Source organism: Mercenaria mercenaria, chromosome 2 (assembly GCF_021730395.1).
Source record: "Mercenaria mercenaria strain notata chromosome 2, MADL_Memer_1, whole genome shotgun sequence".
Taxonomy (NCBI): domain Eukaryota; kingdom Metazoa; phylum Mollusca; class Bivalvia; order Venerida; family Veneridae; genus Mercenaria; species Mercenaria mercenaria.
In genome coordinates, this window is record NC_069362.1 from 101,725,198 (window position 1) to 101,745,950 (window position 20,753).

The window sequence follows — 20,753 nt, forward strand, 5'->3', positions numbered from 1 at the left end:
TTGCAGCAAGTGAGTAAACAGAAAAGGAGATATTCCAGTATTTGTAACCTTTAACTTGCAGCAAGTGGGAAAACATAAAATGGGATAGTCCAGTTGTGTGTAACCTTTAACTTGCAACAAGTGAGTAAACATAAAATGTGATAGTCCAGTAGTTTGTAACCTTTAACTTGCAGCAAGTGAGTAAACATAAAATGAGATAGTCCAGTAGTTTGTACCCTTTAACTTGCAGCATGTGAGTAAACATAAAATGAGATAGTCCAGTAGTTTGTAACCTTTAACTTGCAGCAAGTGAGTAAACATAAAATGAGATAGTCCAGTATTTGTAACCTTTAACTAGCAGCAAGTGAGTAAACATTAAATGAGATAGTCCAGTAGTTTGTAACCTTTAACTTGCAGCAAGTGAGTCAACATTAAATGAGATAGTCCAGTAGTTTGTAACCTTTAACTTGCAGCAAGTGAGTCAACATTAAATGAGATAGTCCAGTATTTGTAACCTTTAACTTGCAGCAAGTGAGTCAACATAAAATGAGATCGTCGATAGTTTGTAACCGTTAACTTGCAGCAAGTGAGTCAACATAAAATGAGGTAGTCCAGTAGTTTGTAACCTTTAACTTGCAGCAAGTGAGTAAACATGAAATGAGATAGTCCAGTAGTTTGTAACTTCTGCGCAATGAGTAACATTAAAGAGTAGCCCAGTGAACTTACTGCGAAGTGAGTCAACATAAAATGAGATGTAAAATGGGTATCATCTTGGTAAAAAATGCCTTTGAGAATGCAAGAAATAAAAGAAATGTTTGAATGGAAATATCTTTCATTTGTGAAAACCATAATTTGCATTTTCACTTTAGGGTGGAGGGAGGGAGGGGAAACTGCATCTGGTGTTCACTCAGCGAAATATTTCTGGTCGTACATTGACAAAAAACAATATTCTTGATTCATTAGTTTATTTCTAATAAGCTTTTATCCGCTGCTCTGTATTTGTCTTTTGAGATGGATGATTGAAGATTTAGGTCCAGTGTTTAAACTTGTTTGTTGCCTGATAAAGCTCGTATTAACACAAATATACTTAATCATTGGTGTCCCTATAAACATACATAAAATACATCAGTGTGCCAGTCCACCCAAATAATAAAAGAAAATACAGTTGCAAAACTTGTCTAGACAGGCAATCTATTTTTTTGTGTGGTTAATTGACTTTAATGAATAAAAAAGATCTTCCTTAGCTCCCTGTACTGAAAAGCAACCGATTTGTGACAAGAAATTTGAAACTAACGGTTACATTCTCTATCAATGAGTAACATTACAACGATTTTCATTCTTTATTTCTTACATCGAAAGTGATTTAATATGAGCCATTAAGCAAAATGTATTGCTCGACAGGTCCTTATCTGATGAAAAAATATGATCTGTTGAAGTAATTTTATGCTAAATTTTCATTTAAAGGAGCTTTTTTGAACAGTACTGATGAAACTTCCATTACGTTAAATTGCCTGTTAAACATAGTGATGAAAGTGTCAGTCATTTTTTAATTAAGCTGTATAATTTTGTAATTGCTGTTTAAAGGAGCTTTGTTAAACATATTGATGAAAGTTTTTCAGTCATTTTTGAATTGTGCTTATTGCTGTTTAATTAAGGGAACTTTGTTAAACTTGCTGATGATTTTGGAAACCTTTGTTAAGCAATACTGGCAAAAGTTCTGCAGGCATTTTTGAATTATGTTAATTTGCTATTTAAAGGAGCTTAATTGAACAATACTGATGGAAGTTCTGCAATCTCTTTTGAATTATGCTAAGTTGAAAGAATGAAAGTACAGTCAAACCAATATATAAAGGTCAGGCTTATGGGTGCTAGAATTATCCTTTTATTTAAAGGTGGTCTTTAGCAGGTTTAATGCACTACAGGTTTTTAAATCTGAAATGAAACTAGTGGTCTGTAGCCTTTAGCCTGCTGGCGGCGAGTTATTCTGCCTTTGCCACCAGTGCGGATCTGCAGGCTGATCATGGTCTGCACTGTTCACTATTCAGTCAGTAAATTTTCAGTTAACACCCCTTTGAATAATTAGTGGTACTCTTGAAATTAAATGATGGACCAGTCCATTTTAGAAATTTAGCAGGCTAAGGGTTAGGAACTATGTTCACAGGGTGGCCCTTAGCACAGGTTTGACTGTATATATATATATCAATAGACTGATTACAGGTCAAACTTATCCTCACACTGTTCACAAATAAATTAACATTTTGATGCAAAACCATTTGAAATTGATCCACTATTTATATAAACAAAGAGATTAAAGAAGACCAACCTTAAGGTCTTCCTATGGACCTCATACCAAGTTTCTTCAGCTAGGATGATAAACGACTGTCAACATATGTGAATAAGTAACAGGGGGTTAGGGTCGCAGTGAATGTAAATTAATATTCTTTCAAGAGCACAAAATTAAAAGATAACACTGTCAGCTTGAATTTGAAAATAAGTGTCTTTGTGAATGTCACTTGACTGTCAACTTACACTCATTGCCTTTTACCTGGCTGATTACATGATATTTTACATGGTATATCTGTCTGCTCACAATCTAGCTGTCATTGTTAACATATTTACCTCATGTTAATATATCATAATTGTTTCATAAGTGTGCTTATGAACATAAATGAGGTACACACAGGTTTTTTCTTTCTCTGATGACACTGAGAAGTATCTGTAAACTAGGCTGAAATGTTGCTTTGATTTACCTTGATAAGATGAATATCATTTGTAGCTTGACTATTAGAAGAATAAATAGAGCTATTGAACTCACCCGTGTGTCGGCATCCGCATCTGCATCCCCGTTTTTACACGTTAGCTGGTATCTCAGATTAAAACTTCACTCACTTATTCACCGTGATAACCTGACTTACAATGGATAGGTTCCATAACTCTATTTTGCTTTTAAACAAAGTTATGCCCGTTTTTCGACTTAGCAGCAATTTTTGGTTAAGTTTTTGCATGTAAGCTGGTATCTCATTACCCACTAATGGGAATGGATTGAAAGTTCACACACTTATTCATTGTCATGATCTGACATGCATTACACAAGTTCCATAACTCTACTTTGCTTATTTACAAAATTATGCCCCTTTTTCGACTTCGCAATTTTTTGGTTAAGTTTTTGTATGTAAGTAGGTAGCTCAGTAACGACTAATGGGAATGAATTGAAACTTCAAACACTTGTCAGCTGTTATAAAATGACCTTCATTGTACAGGTTCCATAACTGTGTATTGCACTTTTGTAAAGTTGTGCCCCTTTTTCCTCTTATATTCATTCAGTTTATAAGGCTGTTGAATGGTCGAGCTGTGCTGTCCTCAGACAGCTCTGGTTTAGGAGATCAGTTTTGACAGCTTTTTGATCTTCTTTTTCTTCAAATGGTAAAGGTAAAGTAAAGGTAAGTTTTTGTCACTTTGTGAAACAATGAACATAAGGTCTGTAGAGCTTTTGAGCAACCCCAATTTAAGAACAGTTAAAACCAATTATATCACACCCCCGGCAATTTGCCGGTTCCCGTTTACAGTTGGGTCAGCTGAGGCAATTGCTATAAAGTGCCTTGCCCAAGGACACCACAATGGGAGTAGCCACCAAATCTCAGAAATGTTTGGTAAAAGAACAACATTTTTACCAACAATCTACCTATCTGATACATGTTTTACCTTACTGTCCTGTACGATTGGATTCTTAAATTATTCCTCAGAAGTTGCCCCCCCCTTTATAAAAGAATGCCATTTATAAAGAATCAAAAGTAAACAATAGTTCAAATTGGTGTTTAACCTAGTTATGTGAAGTTAAAGCACTGGGACATTATTGAAATTGCATCAAAACAAAGACCTGTAACAGTTCTTTAAATATGGTGTGTGCTTAAAGGCATTGAACTGTCCAGAAGTATGGCTTCTTCATGCAGTCCCTTTCCAGAATTCAATACATATGTCAGTAAATTGAAGATGCTTTTGTAGACTTATATATTTTCATTTTCATGTAAAACAGCTCTTACTTTCTATGTTTTGGTGATGATAGAAACAAAATGTCCTAAACCTTGACCTAACTCTTAATTACCTGTTAACATTTCAGACAACTGGGTCCTGGGGTTTGAACTCCCTCCTTGTAAGATGCCAGTATTTGCAATTCAAAAGATAGCATTACACAATAAGCTTTTAGCTTTTATGACACTAATTGCTATAAAACATTACTCATAACACTACAGGATCAAGCTTACAGATGCAGTTGGCTAAAGTGATGACATTACACATTTGAATATGAATATTTCATCTACTGCAGCTTTCTAACCCAGTTGCACATAAACAATCATGTTCAGCTGACTTTCTGAACCTCTCATATGATATATTTCTGTATTATATAATTATATTTGTATTGTATTCTATATTCTGATCTGTTTCTTTAGATGTGACACTATGGACAATCTTAGCCTATTTTCTGAGATTGTCTGATTTTTTACATAAAACAGAATTTTGCTAGAACATACCACAGAATTACACAATGTGGTTATTTATTGCAGTCAGCAATTCTTTAGAAATGCTATTTTCTATTTTCAGATATCACAATTGCTGACATTTAGATGAGGTGTTTGCTGTTGCTGCCTCCTCTTGGAACATTTCTGTCTTTTTGATTGGATGAAGATCTACAGAGCTATTTTCTGATTGGATAGTACTACCAAGTTTGGCAGTTACAGAACAGATTTCTGATTGGAGAACTAATTACAAAGCTTATTACTGATTGGATAAAAATAAATAAAGCTGGTGACACACTTGACACCTGATGCAACATTAACTTGGTATTGGTAGACTAACTGATCATGTGATCAGGTGTCAAAGGTTGTTTGTACATTCTTGTGTGAAACTGACACTGGCTTTAAATGTACAGGTGTGACATTGTCCTTTGAAGGTCAAAAGCTGACATTCATGTTTTGAGATGCAATATTAACAATTGAGATGTAACATTTAGGACAGCAGGGGAATGTCTGTCCACAGCATGATGACAGAGCCATGACTGATATGGATAGACATATAAAACAAACAAATGACAGACTTTCATGTATAAGACAGGTAAGTGACATTAACAGTTAAGATGTGACATTTGAGGATAAAAGGGTAATGTCATTCCACAGCATGATGACATGCAGAGCAATTACTGATATGGATAGACATATCAAACAAATAAATGACAGACTTTCATGTATAAGACAGGTAAGTGACATTAACAGTTAAGAGGTGACATTTGAGGAAAGAAGGGTTATGCCATTCCGCAGCATGATGACATGCAGAGCCATTACTGATATGGATAGACATATCAAACAAATAAATGACAGACTTTCATGTATAAGACAGGTAATTTACATTGATCACTGAGATGTAACATTTGGGGATAGAAGGGGAATGTCATTTCACAGCATGATGACTGAGCCATTACTGATATGGATAGACATAGAAAACAAACAAGTGACAAATTTTCATGTAAAAGACAGGTAATTTAATTTACATTGATCATTGAGATGTAACATTTAAGGGTAGACAGGGAATGTCTGTTCACAGCATGATGACAGAGCTATAACTGATACAGACAGACATATAAAACAAAAAGACATGTTGTGAGGGAGACATATAGTTTAAGTGCTGTCTGTCTGTTAAAAGTTTGCCCAGGCAGTTCCTCCCACACCGCCAGGCAGGTTCACACCAAACTTACCAAAAAGTAATCAGTGCCAAGCCTCATTATGCATATTATTGGCATGTTCTGGTTTATTGATTTTCATTGGAGTTATGGCGATGATTTGTCCTATTTTACATTGTTGTTGCACCTGGAGAAGTTACACCAAACTTCACATAAGTAATCATTGCCAAGCTTATGCGTTTCTTAAGCATGTTCCACTTTGATGTTTTTCAGCAGAGTTATGGCCAATGATTCATTAAATTTCATGATGTTTCACTTCTTTGACATTATTGGGCAGATTTCCATCAAACCAGGAGTGAACATTGCCAAACCTTACTACGCATATTTTTACCTGTTCTGGTTCATTGATTTTCAGCAGAGTTATGGTCCTTGATTTGTTGTATTTTACAATTTGTACACTACATGATGTATCCATTGAGCAGAAATTTACCAAACCTCACAAGTGATCAATGTGAAGAGTAGTTGTATATATCATTGGTATTTTCAGATTTTTCGGTGGACATATAACTCTATAATATTATGCTGTCTGTGCTACTACTCCTATACCACTGTTAAGAATTCCACCAAACTTCACACGAGTGATCAGTGCCAAGCCTAGTTGTGAATATTGTTGGAATGTTACAGTTCTGTGATTTTCACTGGAGTTATCATCCGTAATTTTTGGCATTTTACAATTTCTGCTTGCAAAGTGGCGGGGAACATATGTTTTTCATTTCCACATGTCCATCAGTTTTCCTGACAATACATTTATACCTATTTTATTGAAGCATATGTGGAATGACCTCTTACACATCTGTTTACATTAAATTAGGCCACTAAGTCAGTTTAAAGAAAAATCTTTAAAAACTTGTTACCAGTTGACATAAATTACAAAATTTCCTTTGATGTTGCGTATTAAAGACTTGTTCATCAAACTGTGCAAAGTAGTTGGAATGTACTGCACACACATGTTCTTTTTGATGATCTGACATACAGTGAATAGGTTCCATAACTCTACTTGCCTTTTTTTACAAAATTGTGTCCCTTTTTAGACTTGATATATTGTTGGTAAAGTTTTTGTATGCAAGCAGGAATTTCAGTTACCACAAGTGTGATCAGAAATTTGTTTCATTGTGATAATTTGAAATGTAATACAAAACTTCCTTTCAGATGGACATAGTTATGTCACTTTTTTATGCCCCCGGCAGCTACTGATGCGGGAGGCATATAGTGATCGTCCTGTCCGTCCGTCCGTTTGTCCGTCCGTACGAGGTTAACCAAATGGGACCGTTTCATCTAGCATCAATACCCCTTACTAGAATGACTTGATACTAATGCAGATGTAACCTGTGAACATTCCTCATCTTCAGACATCAACTGACCTCAGTTTGACCTTGACCTTGACCTCATTTTGGACTTAGGTTGCTTTGTATGGGCCATCTCTTGGTTAACCAAATGGGACCGTTTCGTCTAGCATCAATACCGCTTACAAGAATGAGTTGATACTAATACAGGTGTAACCTGTGACCATTCCTCATCTTCAAACATAACCTGACCTCAGTTTGACTTTGACCTTGACCTCATTTTGGACTTAGGTTGCTTCATATGGGCCATCTCTTGGTTAACAAAATGGGACCATTTCGTCTAGCATTAATACCGCTTACAAGAATGAATTGATACTAATACAGATGAAACCTGTGACCATTCCTCATCTTCAAACATCACCTGACCTCAGTTTCACCTTGACCTGGTTTTGGACTTAGGTTGCTTTGTATTGACAAGGATGCCAACAGGGGCATCAAGCGTTTATTGAACGCAGCTCCTTGTTTGACCTGGCAATTGTTTGTAAAGTTTTTAAACGTAAGCTGGTATCCCTTGAAACACTACTAGGAATAGATTCATACTTTGCTAACTTGTTTATTTAACAATTAAGGCTTTGGAATATCGAGCATTGCTGCCTTTTTTTTGCAGTTGGTTTGAAATGTGATTGCTGCTTTCATCTGATGTTTGTGTAATATTTTGATAGTCTTTACCTGTTGTAACAAAAAGCAGTAGAATTCCAGAATAGACTGATGATGGACAGCCTATTAACACCACATACCTTGAGGATGGAATCTGAATAAAAGAGCAGATGTGTTAATATCTTTAACAGATTACAGGAATATCCTTTATTGAGCTATAAATTGTTTTTGCCACATTTAATCTGAAGGCCATACCTTTCAAACACCAACAGCTAACTATCTTTCCTTAAATGCAGATATTATTGATGCCAGTGGTAGTATTACAGCAATTCTATGTATAGCCTACAATAAATAGTGGTGGCATTTAATTGTCATAATATTTTCTCTTTGATTCCTTGTATGTAACATACCTTGCTTGAAATTAAGAACAAATTTGTAAAATGCAAAGACATTGAATTATAAGTAGATTGATTCTTCTGTAAGAAGATTTCCAGACATTCAGACACAGGTAACACAGTGTATAACTGGCAACACCATTTAGCGGAAGAAAATCTCTCACAGATTCAGTATTATTAGCTTGACTGTTCATTGGCATCAGCATCCCTAAGTTTGTGTGTGTAAGCTTAATTCTCAGTAATTATGTCTCCCACCACACAGTGGTGTGGGAGACATATTGATTTACTCCTGTCTGCCTGTCTGTCTGTCTGTCTGTCTTTGTGTCTGTCACAAAGCTTGTCCGCACTTTAAGTTGAACATTTCTTATCCAATCTTCACCAAACTTGAACAAAATGTGTTTGAACATAAGACTTCAGCCAAGTTGGATAACTAGCTAAATCGGCCAAGATGCTTCAGAATTATGGCCCTTGAACATAATTACAAACAACTACTGGTGCAGCATTGTAGACCGGTTACTCCACTCCGCTACCGACACAGCATTGTAGACCAGTACAGCATTGTAGACCGGTTACTCCACTCCACTAACGACACAGCATTGTAGACCAGTGCAGCATTGTGGCCGGTTACCACTACTAACACAGTATTGTAGACCGGTTACTCCAGCATGTGAATACCAATAGTCCACAAACAGTATACAAAGACAAAGTTACTATTCAGATGATTAGGCAGTTGTGGGAGTCATGCGCTTTTCTTAAAAGCACCTCTAGTTTCTTTTTGGAATAGATTGGAAATTCAAACTTGTGTTCACTTTGATGATGTGACATGCATAATGCCAAGTTTCATAACTTATTTGGCATTTTCAAAAAGTTAAGTTGGCTTTTTAGCTCACCTGAGCCAAAGGCTCATGGTGAGCTTTTGTGATCGCTCAATGTCTGTCGTGCGTCCTGTGTCCGTCAACAATTCCTAGAAAAATCTTCTTGAACACCTCTGGGCAGAATTACACCAAAGTTCACAGGAATGATCCTTGGGTGGCCCCCTTTCAAAATTGTTCAAAGAATTTAATTCCAAGCAGAACTCTGGTTGCCATGGCAACTGAAAGGAAAAACTTAAAAAATCTTCTTGTCCAAAACCACAAAGCCTAGGGCTTTGATATTTAGTATGTAGCATCATATAGTGGTTCTCTACCAAGATTGTTCAAATTAACCTAGGGTCAAATATGGCCCCCGCCCATGGGGTCACATGGTTTATATAGACTTCTATAGGAAAAATCTTTAAAAATCTTCTTGTCTGAAACCACAAGACCTAGACCTTTGATATTTGGTATGTAGCATTGCCTTATGGTCGTCTACTAAAATTATTCAAATTATGCCCCTAGGGTGAAAAGAGGCCCTGCCCCGGGGGTACCAAGTTTTACATAGACTTATATAGGAAAAACTTTAAAAATCTTTTTGTTTGATACTGCAAGGCCTAGGCTTTTGATATTTGATATGTAGCATTGCCTAGTGGTCCTTTACTAAGATTATTCAAATTATGCTCCTTAGGTGAATAGAGGCCCTCTCTAGGGGGTCCCAAGTTTTACATAGACTGATATAGGAAAAAAACTTTAAAAATCTTCTTGTCTGAAACTGAAAGGCCAAGGCACTTGATATTTGGTATGTTGCATTGCCTAGTGGTCTTCTACCATAATTGTTCAAATTATGCCCCTGGGGTGAAAAGAGGCCCTGCCCGGGGGTCCCAAGTTTTACATTATATAGGAAAAATTAAAAAAAAAAATCTTGTCTGAAAGTTCAAGGCTTAAGCCTTTGATATTTGGTATGTAGCATTGCTTAGTGGTTCTCTAACAAAATTGTTCAAATTATACCCCTGGAGTGAAAAGAGGCCTTGCCCCAGGGGTCACTTGTATATGAGTTATATTGGAAAATATACTTAAAAAATTATCTGATCATATTTCCTAGACTGTTTAATTATAATTACCTGATAACCCCAAGTAATTAGGGGTCACTTGACTGTGACCTTGACCTTCTGACCTACATTTTTTTTTTAAGATACAGCCTTGAAATTTGGATGACGTATACAGTTTTGCACACCGATCTTAACAGTATAGAAATTTGGACCATGTCAATAACTTTCGATAAAGATTTCAATACCTGTCTTTAATGTTCTTAGCCTTGACCTACTGACCTACTTTCTTGCTTTTGAAGCTACAGCAAAAACATTTGGACCACATGTATAATGTTTGATACAGATTTCAATACTCATCTTAAATACATTTGTAGTCTTAATCAGGTGAGCGATATAGGGCCATCATGGCCCTCTTGTTTGAATTAGCAACTTTTGGTTAAGTTTTAAGCCTACCTGAGCAGGTATTGCACATGGCAAGTTTATAGGATTCTTGGGATGCCCATTGTGTCTGTCCATCCTCCACAGTTGCTCCATACAAAATCTCCTCCTAAACCACTTAAACCAATTGCGCTCACATACTTCAACTGGATGGTCTACCAAAATTATTCGAAGAATTCCATTTCACATGGAATTCTGTTTGCCGCAGCAACTAGAAGGAAAACCTTAAAATGACCTTCTTTTCCATGCGTACAAGGCACAGGGCTTAAGTATATGATGGGTAGTATTGTCTGTTGGTCCTCTACCAAAATTGTTCAAATTGTGCCGCTGCCAGCTATGGGGTTAACTTGTTATACATAGCCTTTTATAAGAAAAACTTCTTAAATCTTCTTGTCCAAACACTTAGTATTTGGCATGTAGTATTGTGAAATGGGCCTTTACCAAGTTTGTTGATAATTATCATATACCCATTTTGGTCAGGTGGACCATATAGGGCTCTCAAGTTATATGGTAACTGGTGTCTTGTTTTGTTATGTTTCCCCCTTAAAGTTTGTGTCACACATCTCAAAAGATATTTGACCTTGAGTCATGAAAAATCATAGAAACATTTTTCAGAATGGGAAGTTATTCATCCTCTTCCCACACCAACTGTCCTCTTCATTCCAAAAAAAAGTTTTTTCTTTCTATGTTTCTTCTATTTTGCATTTCTTGATGATATTTTGTAGTATCCTTACACCCATTGCCTGACTGACTCCTCAAACCCAAGGTTATATGAAAGTTTGAAAGTTTACTTTGTCTTGCATTGTCAACAAGAAACACATATCCAGTAACCGGGACACCACTGGTCTATGCACCTACATCTAGTTTAGTCTGAAAACTGCTGAAACACTGGAATCCCTGTGGCTGCCAGCTTTCACAAACATTTCAAACAACAACGTTACGAATACAAGTCACTGTTGCGAGTTCAGTATGTTGAATAAGGAACATGCTATCAATGACCATCTACTATAGACTCTATTTCATAAGAAATAGCAAAAGGAGCTGTCTGTTTCTCTAATTTTTGCAAAGAAACTACAGTTTATTACTAAATGCTGATGGCCAGCATTATGTCAAAAAGTGAAATAACTAAATTCTAATTTAATGAAATGAAATAAACTAAACGCTGATTTAATGAAATATTTGGTTTTATTAAGTTTGATAATAGTGTCTCATTTAGTTTGATAAAACAGGCCTAAATGTTCCCATTTAGTTTTAGAAAACTGGCCTACCATAAATATTCTCATTTAGTTTTATAAAACTGGCCTTAATATTCTCATTTAGTTTGAAAAAAACTGGTCTAAATGTTCTCTTAGCTTGATAAAACTGTCATAAATGTGCTTACCGGCCACCAGCACTTTATACTTGATTGATTTTCAATTTATACCCATCCCATCAGCTTGTTTGCCAAAGTCAGTGACTTCCAGAGTCTGAAATTACTTAATTTTCATTTTGAAGCAATTTAAGAGAGGAAAATGCCTCCTTTTGATTGTTACCATCCTGATTTTTAGAAAAGTTCATAAAAAAAGGTTCACCACCTACAAAACATCAGTTTCTTATATTTGCAACAATTAAAAAGTAATTAAGAGCAGTGTACATATTACTCAGATGACATAATTTAGTTGCTTACTAATTGAATTAACATGCATTTTAATTAGTCTACATTTACCATTAAATAAGACTGAAAATAAGAAATATTTGTTTGTTTTCCATTGACAAAACCTGAACTTTGTTGATGCTGAGCTATAAGTACACTTGGTCTGTAGCATCCATGCAAAGTCCTCTCACAAGTTTATTAATATGGGGGCACTTGGCCCCCATTAATGGGCAGCTAGAGATAAAAATAGAAAAAGCAACATCTTTAAATGACTTCTTCTCATGAACTTGGCCTGTTGCATCATTAACAGGTTCTCTCAAATTTTTCAAATGGTAACGCTCGGGGCTCCTTTTTCAGGGCCACTAGAGCTGAAAAACGAAATACCTGTATTTGACATCCTGTCATGAACTGCTTGATGGATCTGCATCAAACTTTGTCTGTTGCATCATTGTAAGGTTCTCTCTTCATTTCTTCTAATAGCGGCACTTGATGCCACTAAAGCTACAAATAGAAATACCTTTGAACAGCTTCTTCACATGAACTGATAGATGGATCTTCATTCAACTTGGTCTGTAGTAACCTTGTAAGTTCCAGTCTTAAATTTGTTCACATAGGGGCACTTCACATCAAACCAAAATATGTGAATTCATATTGTTTTCAGCTCATCTGAACTTTGTTCAGGGTGTGCTAGTAGTATAGGCAGATTGTTGGTCATACTGCATCAACATTTTTAGCTCCCCTGAACCGAAGTATGGGGTGGATGGTCTGTCATCGGCATTCATCGTCCACATTTTTACTTAAACATCTTCTCCTCTAAAACTACTGGTCAGAATAACACCAAATTTGGTCTGTAGCATCCTGGTGAGGTCCTCTATCAAGTTTGTTCAAATTAGGGCATTTGGTACCTTTTAGGGGCCACTAGAGCTTAAAATAGAAATACCTTTAAACAGCTTCTTCTCATGAACCACTTGATGGATCTTCATCAAACTTGGTCTGTAGCATCATTATATGGTCTTCTCCTAACTTTGTTCAAATGTTTGCATTTGGCCCGTTTTAGGGGCCACTAGAGCTTAAAATAGAAATACCTTTAAATGACTTCTTATCATGAACTGCTTGATTGATCTTCATCAAACTTGGTCTGTAGCATCATTATATGGTCCTCTACAAAATTTATTCAAATTGGGGCACTTGACCCCTTTTAGGGGCCACTAGAGCTAAAAATAGAAATACCTTTAAACAACTTCTTCTCATGAACCGCTTGATGGATCTTCATCAAACTTGGTCTGTAGCATCATTTATATGGTCCTCTCCCAAATTTGTTCAAAAAAACACTTGTTCCATTTTAGGGGCAACTAGAGCTAAAAATAGAAATACCATTAAACGACTTCTTCTCATGAACCGCTTGATGGATCTTCATCAAACTTGGTCTGTAGCATCATTATATGGTCCTCTCCCATTTTTGATCAAATACGGGCACTTGACCCCTTTCAGGGGCCGCTAGAGCTAAAAATAGAAATACCTTTAAACGACTTTTTACCATGCACTGCTTGATGGATCTTCATTAAACTTGGTCTGTGGTATCATTATAAGGTCCTTTCCCAATTTTGTTTAAATCGGGGCACTTGGCCCCTTTTAGGCTGCTAGAGCTAAAAATAGAAATACCTTTAAAAGTTTTTTTTAATTTTTTTTTTTTTTTAATTTTTAAAAAATGTTTTTTTATTTAATGCTTTGTTACAAGCAAGATCTAATTAGGTCAAGGTCTTCCTCAGGTGAGCGACTTGTTACTTTAATGACTTCTCCCCTGAAATGTTTTGTCAGAATTACATCATACTTGGTTGGTAGCATTCTGGACCGCTCTCAAGTATGTTCACATGATTCCACTTCTTCTCAGGAACCACTGGAGAAATCTTCACCAAACTTAGTCTTTGACATCCTTATATGGTCCTCACTCAATCTTTTTGCCCCCTTTAATTTTGTTTTTGAGATATATACAACACAGATTTGGACAGACAGCGGATGGACAGACAAAGGCATCTCTAAGTGCTGCCCTGTACAACACAAATTTGGACAGACAGTGGATGGACAGACAAGGGCACCTCTAAGTGCTGCCCCTGCCCAATATTTGACCCAGAGTCATCAAACCTTGTAAGATTGTTATTCAGCATTGTGAAGTTGTACACCTGATGTTTTAATTGGGATGTCATGCAGTCAAATAAGAGTTACGGCTCTAGACTTATTAAAAATATGCATAAAAAGGGCCTTAAAGTATTCAGTATCTGGGGTTTTGTTTAAGATTTCACTCAGCCAGACAAGTTATATAATATTTGGCCCTTGAATAGTCAAAAATATGCATAATAGGACATATAAGTTTTTTTAACATCTGTCTTAAAACATATTAACCTATGGTCATGAAACATAATAGTAATATTATCCCGCATGCTAAGTTGTGTACCTGGGCTTGTTCGGGACTCCTGTCCATCAGACCAGGATTATGGCTCTTGATTAAGTATAAAATATGCATGAATGGTAAAGAAGTTTGTGTTGCATGTATATCAAAAAGTATTTGATGTGAGTCATAAAACATCAGGGAAAACCTAACAACTTCTTCTCATGAACTACTTGATGGATCTTTGCCAAGAACTTTGGTCCTTGTATGGGTTACATGGTTCCCTCTCTATTTTGTTAGCTCACCTGAGCCAAAGGCTCATGGTGAGCTTTTGTGACCGCTCAATGTCCGTTGTCCGTCGTGTGACGTGTGTTGTGTTCCGTGCATCCGTCAACATTTTCTCAGAAAATCTTCTTCTTGAAAACCACTGGGCAGAATTACACCAAACTTCATAGGAATGATCCTTGGGTGGCCCCCTTTCAGAATTGTTCAAAGAATTGAATTCCATGCTAAACTCTGGTTGCCATGGCAACCAAAAGGAAAAACTTTAAAAATCTTCTTGTCCAAAACCACAAGACGTAGAGCCTTGATATTTGGCATGTGACATTATCTAATGGTCCTCTATGAAGATTGTTCAAATTGTGTCCCTGGGGTGAAAAGAGGCCCCACCCCGGGGGGTCCCAAGTTTACATAGACTTGTATAGGAAAAAACTTTGAAAATCTTCTTGTCTAAAACTGCAAGACCTAGGCCATTGATATTGGGTATAAAGCATTGCCTTGTGGTCCTCTATCAAGATTGTTCAAATTACACCCCTAGGGTGAATAGAGGCCCTGCCTCTGGGGGTCTTAAGTTTTACATAGACTTATATAGGAAAAAACTTTAAAAATCTTCCTGCCTGAAACTGCAAGACCTAGGCTTTTGATATTTGATATGTTTCATTGCCTTGTGTTCCTCTACCAAAATTGTTAAAATTATGCCCCTGGGGTGAAAACAGGCCCTGCCCTGGGGGTCCCAAATTTAACATAGACTTATATAGGAAAAAAAATGAAATCTTCTTTTCTGAAAGTTTAAGGCCTAGGCCTTTGATATTTGGTATGTAGCATTGCCTAGTGGATCTCTAGCAAGATTGTTCAAATTATGCCCCTGGGGTGAAAAGAGGCCCCGCCCTGGGGGTCACTTGTTATGTGACTTATATAGGAATAAATACTTCAAAAATGATCAGATCATATTTCCTAGACTGTTTAATTATAATTACCTGATGACCCTAAGTGATTAGGAGTCACTTGACTGTGACCTTGACCTACGGACCTACTTTCTTGTTTTTTAAGATACAGCCTTGAAATTTGGATGACATGTACAGTTTTGCACACCAGTCTCAAAACTGACTTTCAGTGACAATGAATTTGACCTACTGACCTACCTTCTAATATTTTTGCATCAGTTTGCCATTCGAAACATGTGGCTCATATTACCCGGATGAGCGATTCAGGGTCATCATGACCCTCTTGTTTAAAGGTTCTGCTTAAGGATAAATTGCCACATACTTTCTAAGTTTCTTTCAGAATTACGTCTCCAAACAAAAACAACAATTTTAAACTCTTGCATCTTATTTCTGAAATGACATTACTAGGAAAAAAAGCAAATTGAAATGGATTAAAGCAGAGTGATATTTTATTCAAATGCATTAAATGAGTATTTAAGACCCTTGTGAGTAAATGCTATCAATAATTTTATCCAAACCACTGAAGGCAAATGTGATTTTCAGCAGAAATTTTCTTAAACAAAAAAAAAAGCAGATTTGCTGTCTTTAAATTTCCTTGAGAAGGAAAAAAAACACAATTCTACAGTCAGAATTATGAAAAGAAATTAGGGAACTGCAGTTAAGTTTATAAGATGTCATCTTATCTGAACCAGGTGGTCATTGGTTGGATTTTGGCTGATGTCATGGTCACACCTCCTTGTGTGACACTAGTATCATTTTTCCAAGTTGTAAACTTTAGGGCTTTCTTCTCAAATTAGCTAAATGAATTCGCAGAATCTTAACTCAAGTGTTTAAACTAGCTCCTCTTCTGATTAAACTGGAATGATTGTGTATGAATATGTTCCAGAAGTAAGTGCCAAGTATTTCAATAAATCAAGCAAACCAGAGAAGCTTTCTCTACTACCTCCCCTCTTTGTTGTAGAGAAACATATCAAAACAACTATGGAATCCTTTCAGAGCCATTTAATTTTTCACAACCATTGTGCAAATAATACAATAAATTGTTGCTTTGTCACCACTATAAAAAAGAATACCTACCAGTGACATGTAATGCCAGCATGATAAGCCCATTAGGTAGAGTACATGACTGTATATAGAGAATTTTTTGTTCCATTTTCGGTCTCTTCTGGATGATGCAAGTGATCTAGACCATTTAACATACCCAGGAACATTGCCTAGGTTAACTGACCACCTTTAATTACTAAACCACCGTAACCCTTATCATGCTGGACACGATTGATTCTGCATTTGCGACCAGTGTCCAAATTGAAAGATGGACAAGTTCATTATAGAAATTTAGCAGGGTATGGGTTAAACATACAAATATAAAAGGAGAAGTGACATTTAACAGTCCTAAAAGAATTAATGCAATAACTATAAAGTTGTTGGCAACAAATAAAGTGGCTCTAACAGGATTCTGTAAAGAAAAGATTCACTTGGCCTACATGCAAGAATAACTTTATATTTGCTGAGAAATATTTTCAGAGTGTTCTTTTGAGTTGCTAAGCAATTTATAATTGCATGTTTAGATGAAATACACATGTTTCAATTGGTTCAGATAAAGATCTTAGGGCCCCACCAAATATAAGATGAAAAACTGTAAAATGTTTGTTGCTTTATCACATTATTATACAAAAATAATTTACTAGTTTCAGTTATAGCGGATAAATTTTAAATGTGAAATAAATACATGTCCACTGTTCACTTGACCAAGAGGTCATGGGTAAGAATGTTGCTGGTGCGTTGAACATTCCAAATACTGGTCCCAAGAATATAAAACTGAGTTTGGGACCGGACTCAGAAATTTGAGTATCTGATAGGCTGTTTCAGAGCTCAGATTCGAAATTGACCAATGACAATGCAGTTTTCTAGGACTTATTTCAAAACTTGGTTTTACAACCTTTTTTCCCCCAGAATACACATGCTAGACAAGCAGCTGCTACAGTGAAATCCTGTTCTGTATTAATTCACTTAGGTTTGTTGAGTTATTGTTTAGTAAGGCAGATTTTTTTATAGCGGTTGGCCTAGATATTTCATTTTAAACCAATAGAAAATTGGAAAATATTTTAATTAGAATTAATTTTACATAGCTTCATTTACAAGTGATCATCCACTGTATTTTTGTTTCTGTTTAGTATTAATGAACCTGGGAAAATTGAACAACACAAACAGTAGAAAAAGGCTTCTAATTTTGACAATAATCTTGGGTTGTATTTTGTTTGGCCTTATGCTTACAGACTACTTCACTGTCTGATGTATAAATGTCTGGTGAAAAGTAAATATTTCCAGGAGAGAAATGTGTGTTACCAGAACACTATTGTGAAAATAAAAAATCATTTAGATAGTGCAATATACATCCTATCAAAAGAAGCAATTTTCTTATTTGTTTCCTGTCCTTTAACGTTTTACTGGGAAATATGGCCACATTGTACTTTACTTGCTAATTAATGGTAATATTTCATATTAGGAAATAATTTTTATATTCCAAATTTTATGCTATGAAAGACTTTTCTTAAAAATTGGCAGCAGTGAAATTTTTCATATAATTGTTATATAAGTAACAAAATTGTACAGAACAGAATCCAGTTACCCAGGCCAATAACAAGAACCGGACAACATAACATGTTACTGGAAGGCCATGTAATTTAAAGTTCAGTACCCGATAGTATGTTTAAGTATATGATAAACAACTCATTAACTGGCAAGGAGGTGGTTATTAGCACTCTCATGCCTATAAAGCCTATATTGGTGCTTGGGCTACCTCCCCTGCAAATGTAGGTTTAGTCTGTGCTAACCACCACTAAAGGCATACCATTGCCATTAACCCTTACCCTGCTAAATTTCTATAATGGACTGGTCCATCTTTCAATTTGGGCAGTACCATTAACTGCTAAAAGGGGTGCTTACCAAAAAGATACTGACTGAATAGCCAACAGTGCAGATCGTGATCAGACTGCATGGATGTGCAGGCTGATCCTGATCTACACTGGTCGCAAAGACAGGATCAATTGTGTCCAGCAAGCTAAAGATGAAATTTCTTTCTATAAAGTATATCTGATTTATTATTTTCTTTTATTTTTCAGCATCTGCAGAGTCCTGGAGGTTTTCAGAATGCAGCCAGAGAGTTATTGGACTGGTGTTCAGACTCTAGAGCCTTTCAAGAACCATTTGAGAACACCCTCATCAGCTGTCTAACAGTAAGTTGTAGTCTCGACTGAACACTTAATGTTCAGACTCTAAAACCCTTTCAAGAACCATTTGGGAACACCCTCATCAGCTGTCTAACAGTAAGTGGTAGTCTTGACTGAATGCAATACAGCCTTTAAAAAAGCATCACAGAACACTTTCATCATGTGTCTCACAATAAGTTACAGGCTTGACTGAACAGTGTTCAGACTCTGGAAGCCTTTCAAGAACCATTTGCAAACAATGCCATCGGCTGTATAATGGTATGTTACAGCTTTGACAGAGAAGTAAGTGTTCAGATGCTAAAGCCTTTCAGAAACTGTTTGAGACTCTCATCATCTGTCTAACAGTAGGTTATAATCTTGACTGGTCATTTGTTCAGACTCTTAAAATCTTTCAAGGACTGTTTGAGAATACTCTTTTCAGCTTTCTAACACTTGGTAATGGTCTTGTGTTCAGACAATAAAGGCTTTCAAAAGCTATTTGAGAATACCCTCTTTACCTGTTTTACAATAAGTTGTAGTCTTGACTGAGTATTTAATGTTAAAAACTCCAGAGCCTTTCAAGAACCATTGGAGAACAACCTAACAGTATTTTAACAGTGAGTTATATTCTAGATTGAACACATAGTGTTCACACTGAGGCTTTCCAAGCACTCTTATCAGCTGTCTCACAGTTACTTGTAGTCTCCAAAACCTTTCAATGACCATTTTAGAACACCCTCATCAGCTGCCTAACAGTATCTCTAAGTCCTGACTCAATATTTACATCAGCTGTCTTACAGTAAAGTATAGCTTTAAATGAACACTTTTCAGACTTTTGCTCAGACTTTAAAGCTTTTCACAGACTTTTTGAGAAGTATATAGCCTTCCACCCTCATCAGAAGTATAGTAGGTTAAACATCAGTAACATCCAAACAGCTTCACATTTACCTGTGCAGGGGATATGTGCTTGATTTTTGGGCTTATCATATAGATGTTCACACCTATAATGTAACCAAAGTCTAGCCTGGTGGCAGTCCAAAATCACAATTCCTTGTGTATGCCCCTACACTGGTCACATACTTATATTATGCTTGTACCTGTAGTCCTGAAAAACAAATTTTACACACTACTACTGGCCATATTGCAAAGCTGTTTAAAGTCTTTTGTAGTAATTAAGTAATATTTGAGATACATGCTTTAATTTCTTTAAACAAATATTTGCACCAGGGGACACTAATATTGCATGATTGCAAACAAACTAGGGGAAATAACTACAATTGAAGTTGCTGCTCTAATAATATTGGGAGTCATTACTAGGTGAATTTGCGACAATATTATTTCTGTCTTTTGAATTGTATCAGATAATAAATCTAGGCCTGTGTTTAATACAAACAGATATCTGGTCCATATAAAGTATTTACACAGTTTCATAAAAGGGCGGGACCAATGTTTTGCTGATAGAGATTTTCAATGTAAAAACTGGAACACAGGTCCTCGTTTCTTTCTATACCATGTAATTGATACGTTAGTTGCCTGACAAAAGACACATTGTCACATCAATCAGTTATTCAAGGCAGATGTAGGCAATAGTTGACAAAAATTTTACTGGTCCGGTAGTTTATTACAAAGTGTTTATTCCGCTGTTAGATGTTCTTATTGTGTATCAATATCAAATGAAATGTAAATTACGCAAAAGATGTAATTTTTTTCGGTATGATTTGAACAGCTTAAGTTTAGACTTTTCGCAAGTTGAAAATCTGATTAAATTACATAATGGGATGGTACTATATTCTTTTATTCTATGTTTATTGGTACATCTCCCAAGATTTTCAACTGCATTATTTTTACTTGGTGACTGTATTACCAACTAATGAAATAGGGATCCTCCACCATAAAAATACACACACCTTCCCACA

General features: G+C 36.0%; 1 protein-coding gene across 3 annotated transcripts in view; it reads left to right on the plus strand.

Annotated features, from left to right (window-relative positions):
* Positions 1 to 20,753, plus strand: part of LOC123564734 (zinc finger MIZ domain-containing protein 1-like) — a 273,352-nt gene that overhangs the window by 97,621 nt on the left and 154,978 nt on the right. The window contains exons 3-4 of one of the 3 annotated variants that reach the window (XM_053537386.1): positions 4,579 to 5,088; positions 18,751 to 18,864. In XM_053537386.1, coding sequence (XP_053393361.1) covers positions 5,029 to 5,088; positions 18,751 to 18,864 — 174 coding nt within the window. In that variant the 5' untranslated portion in view covers positions 4,579 to 5,028. Of the gene's footprint in view, positions 1 to 4,578; positions 5,089 to 5,262; positions 5,371 to 18,750; positions 18,865 to 18,935; positions 18,955 to 20,753 lie in introns of those variants that run through there. The other 2 variants (XM_053537385.1, XM_053537391.1) reach the window with 2 other exon arrangements.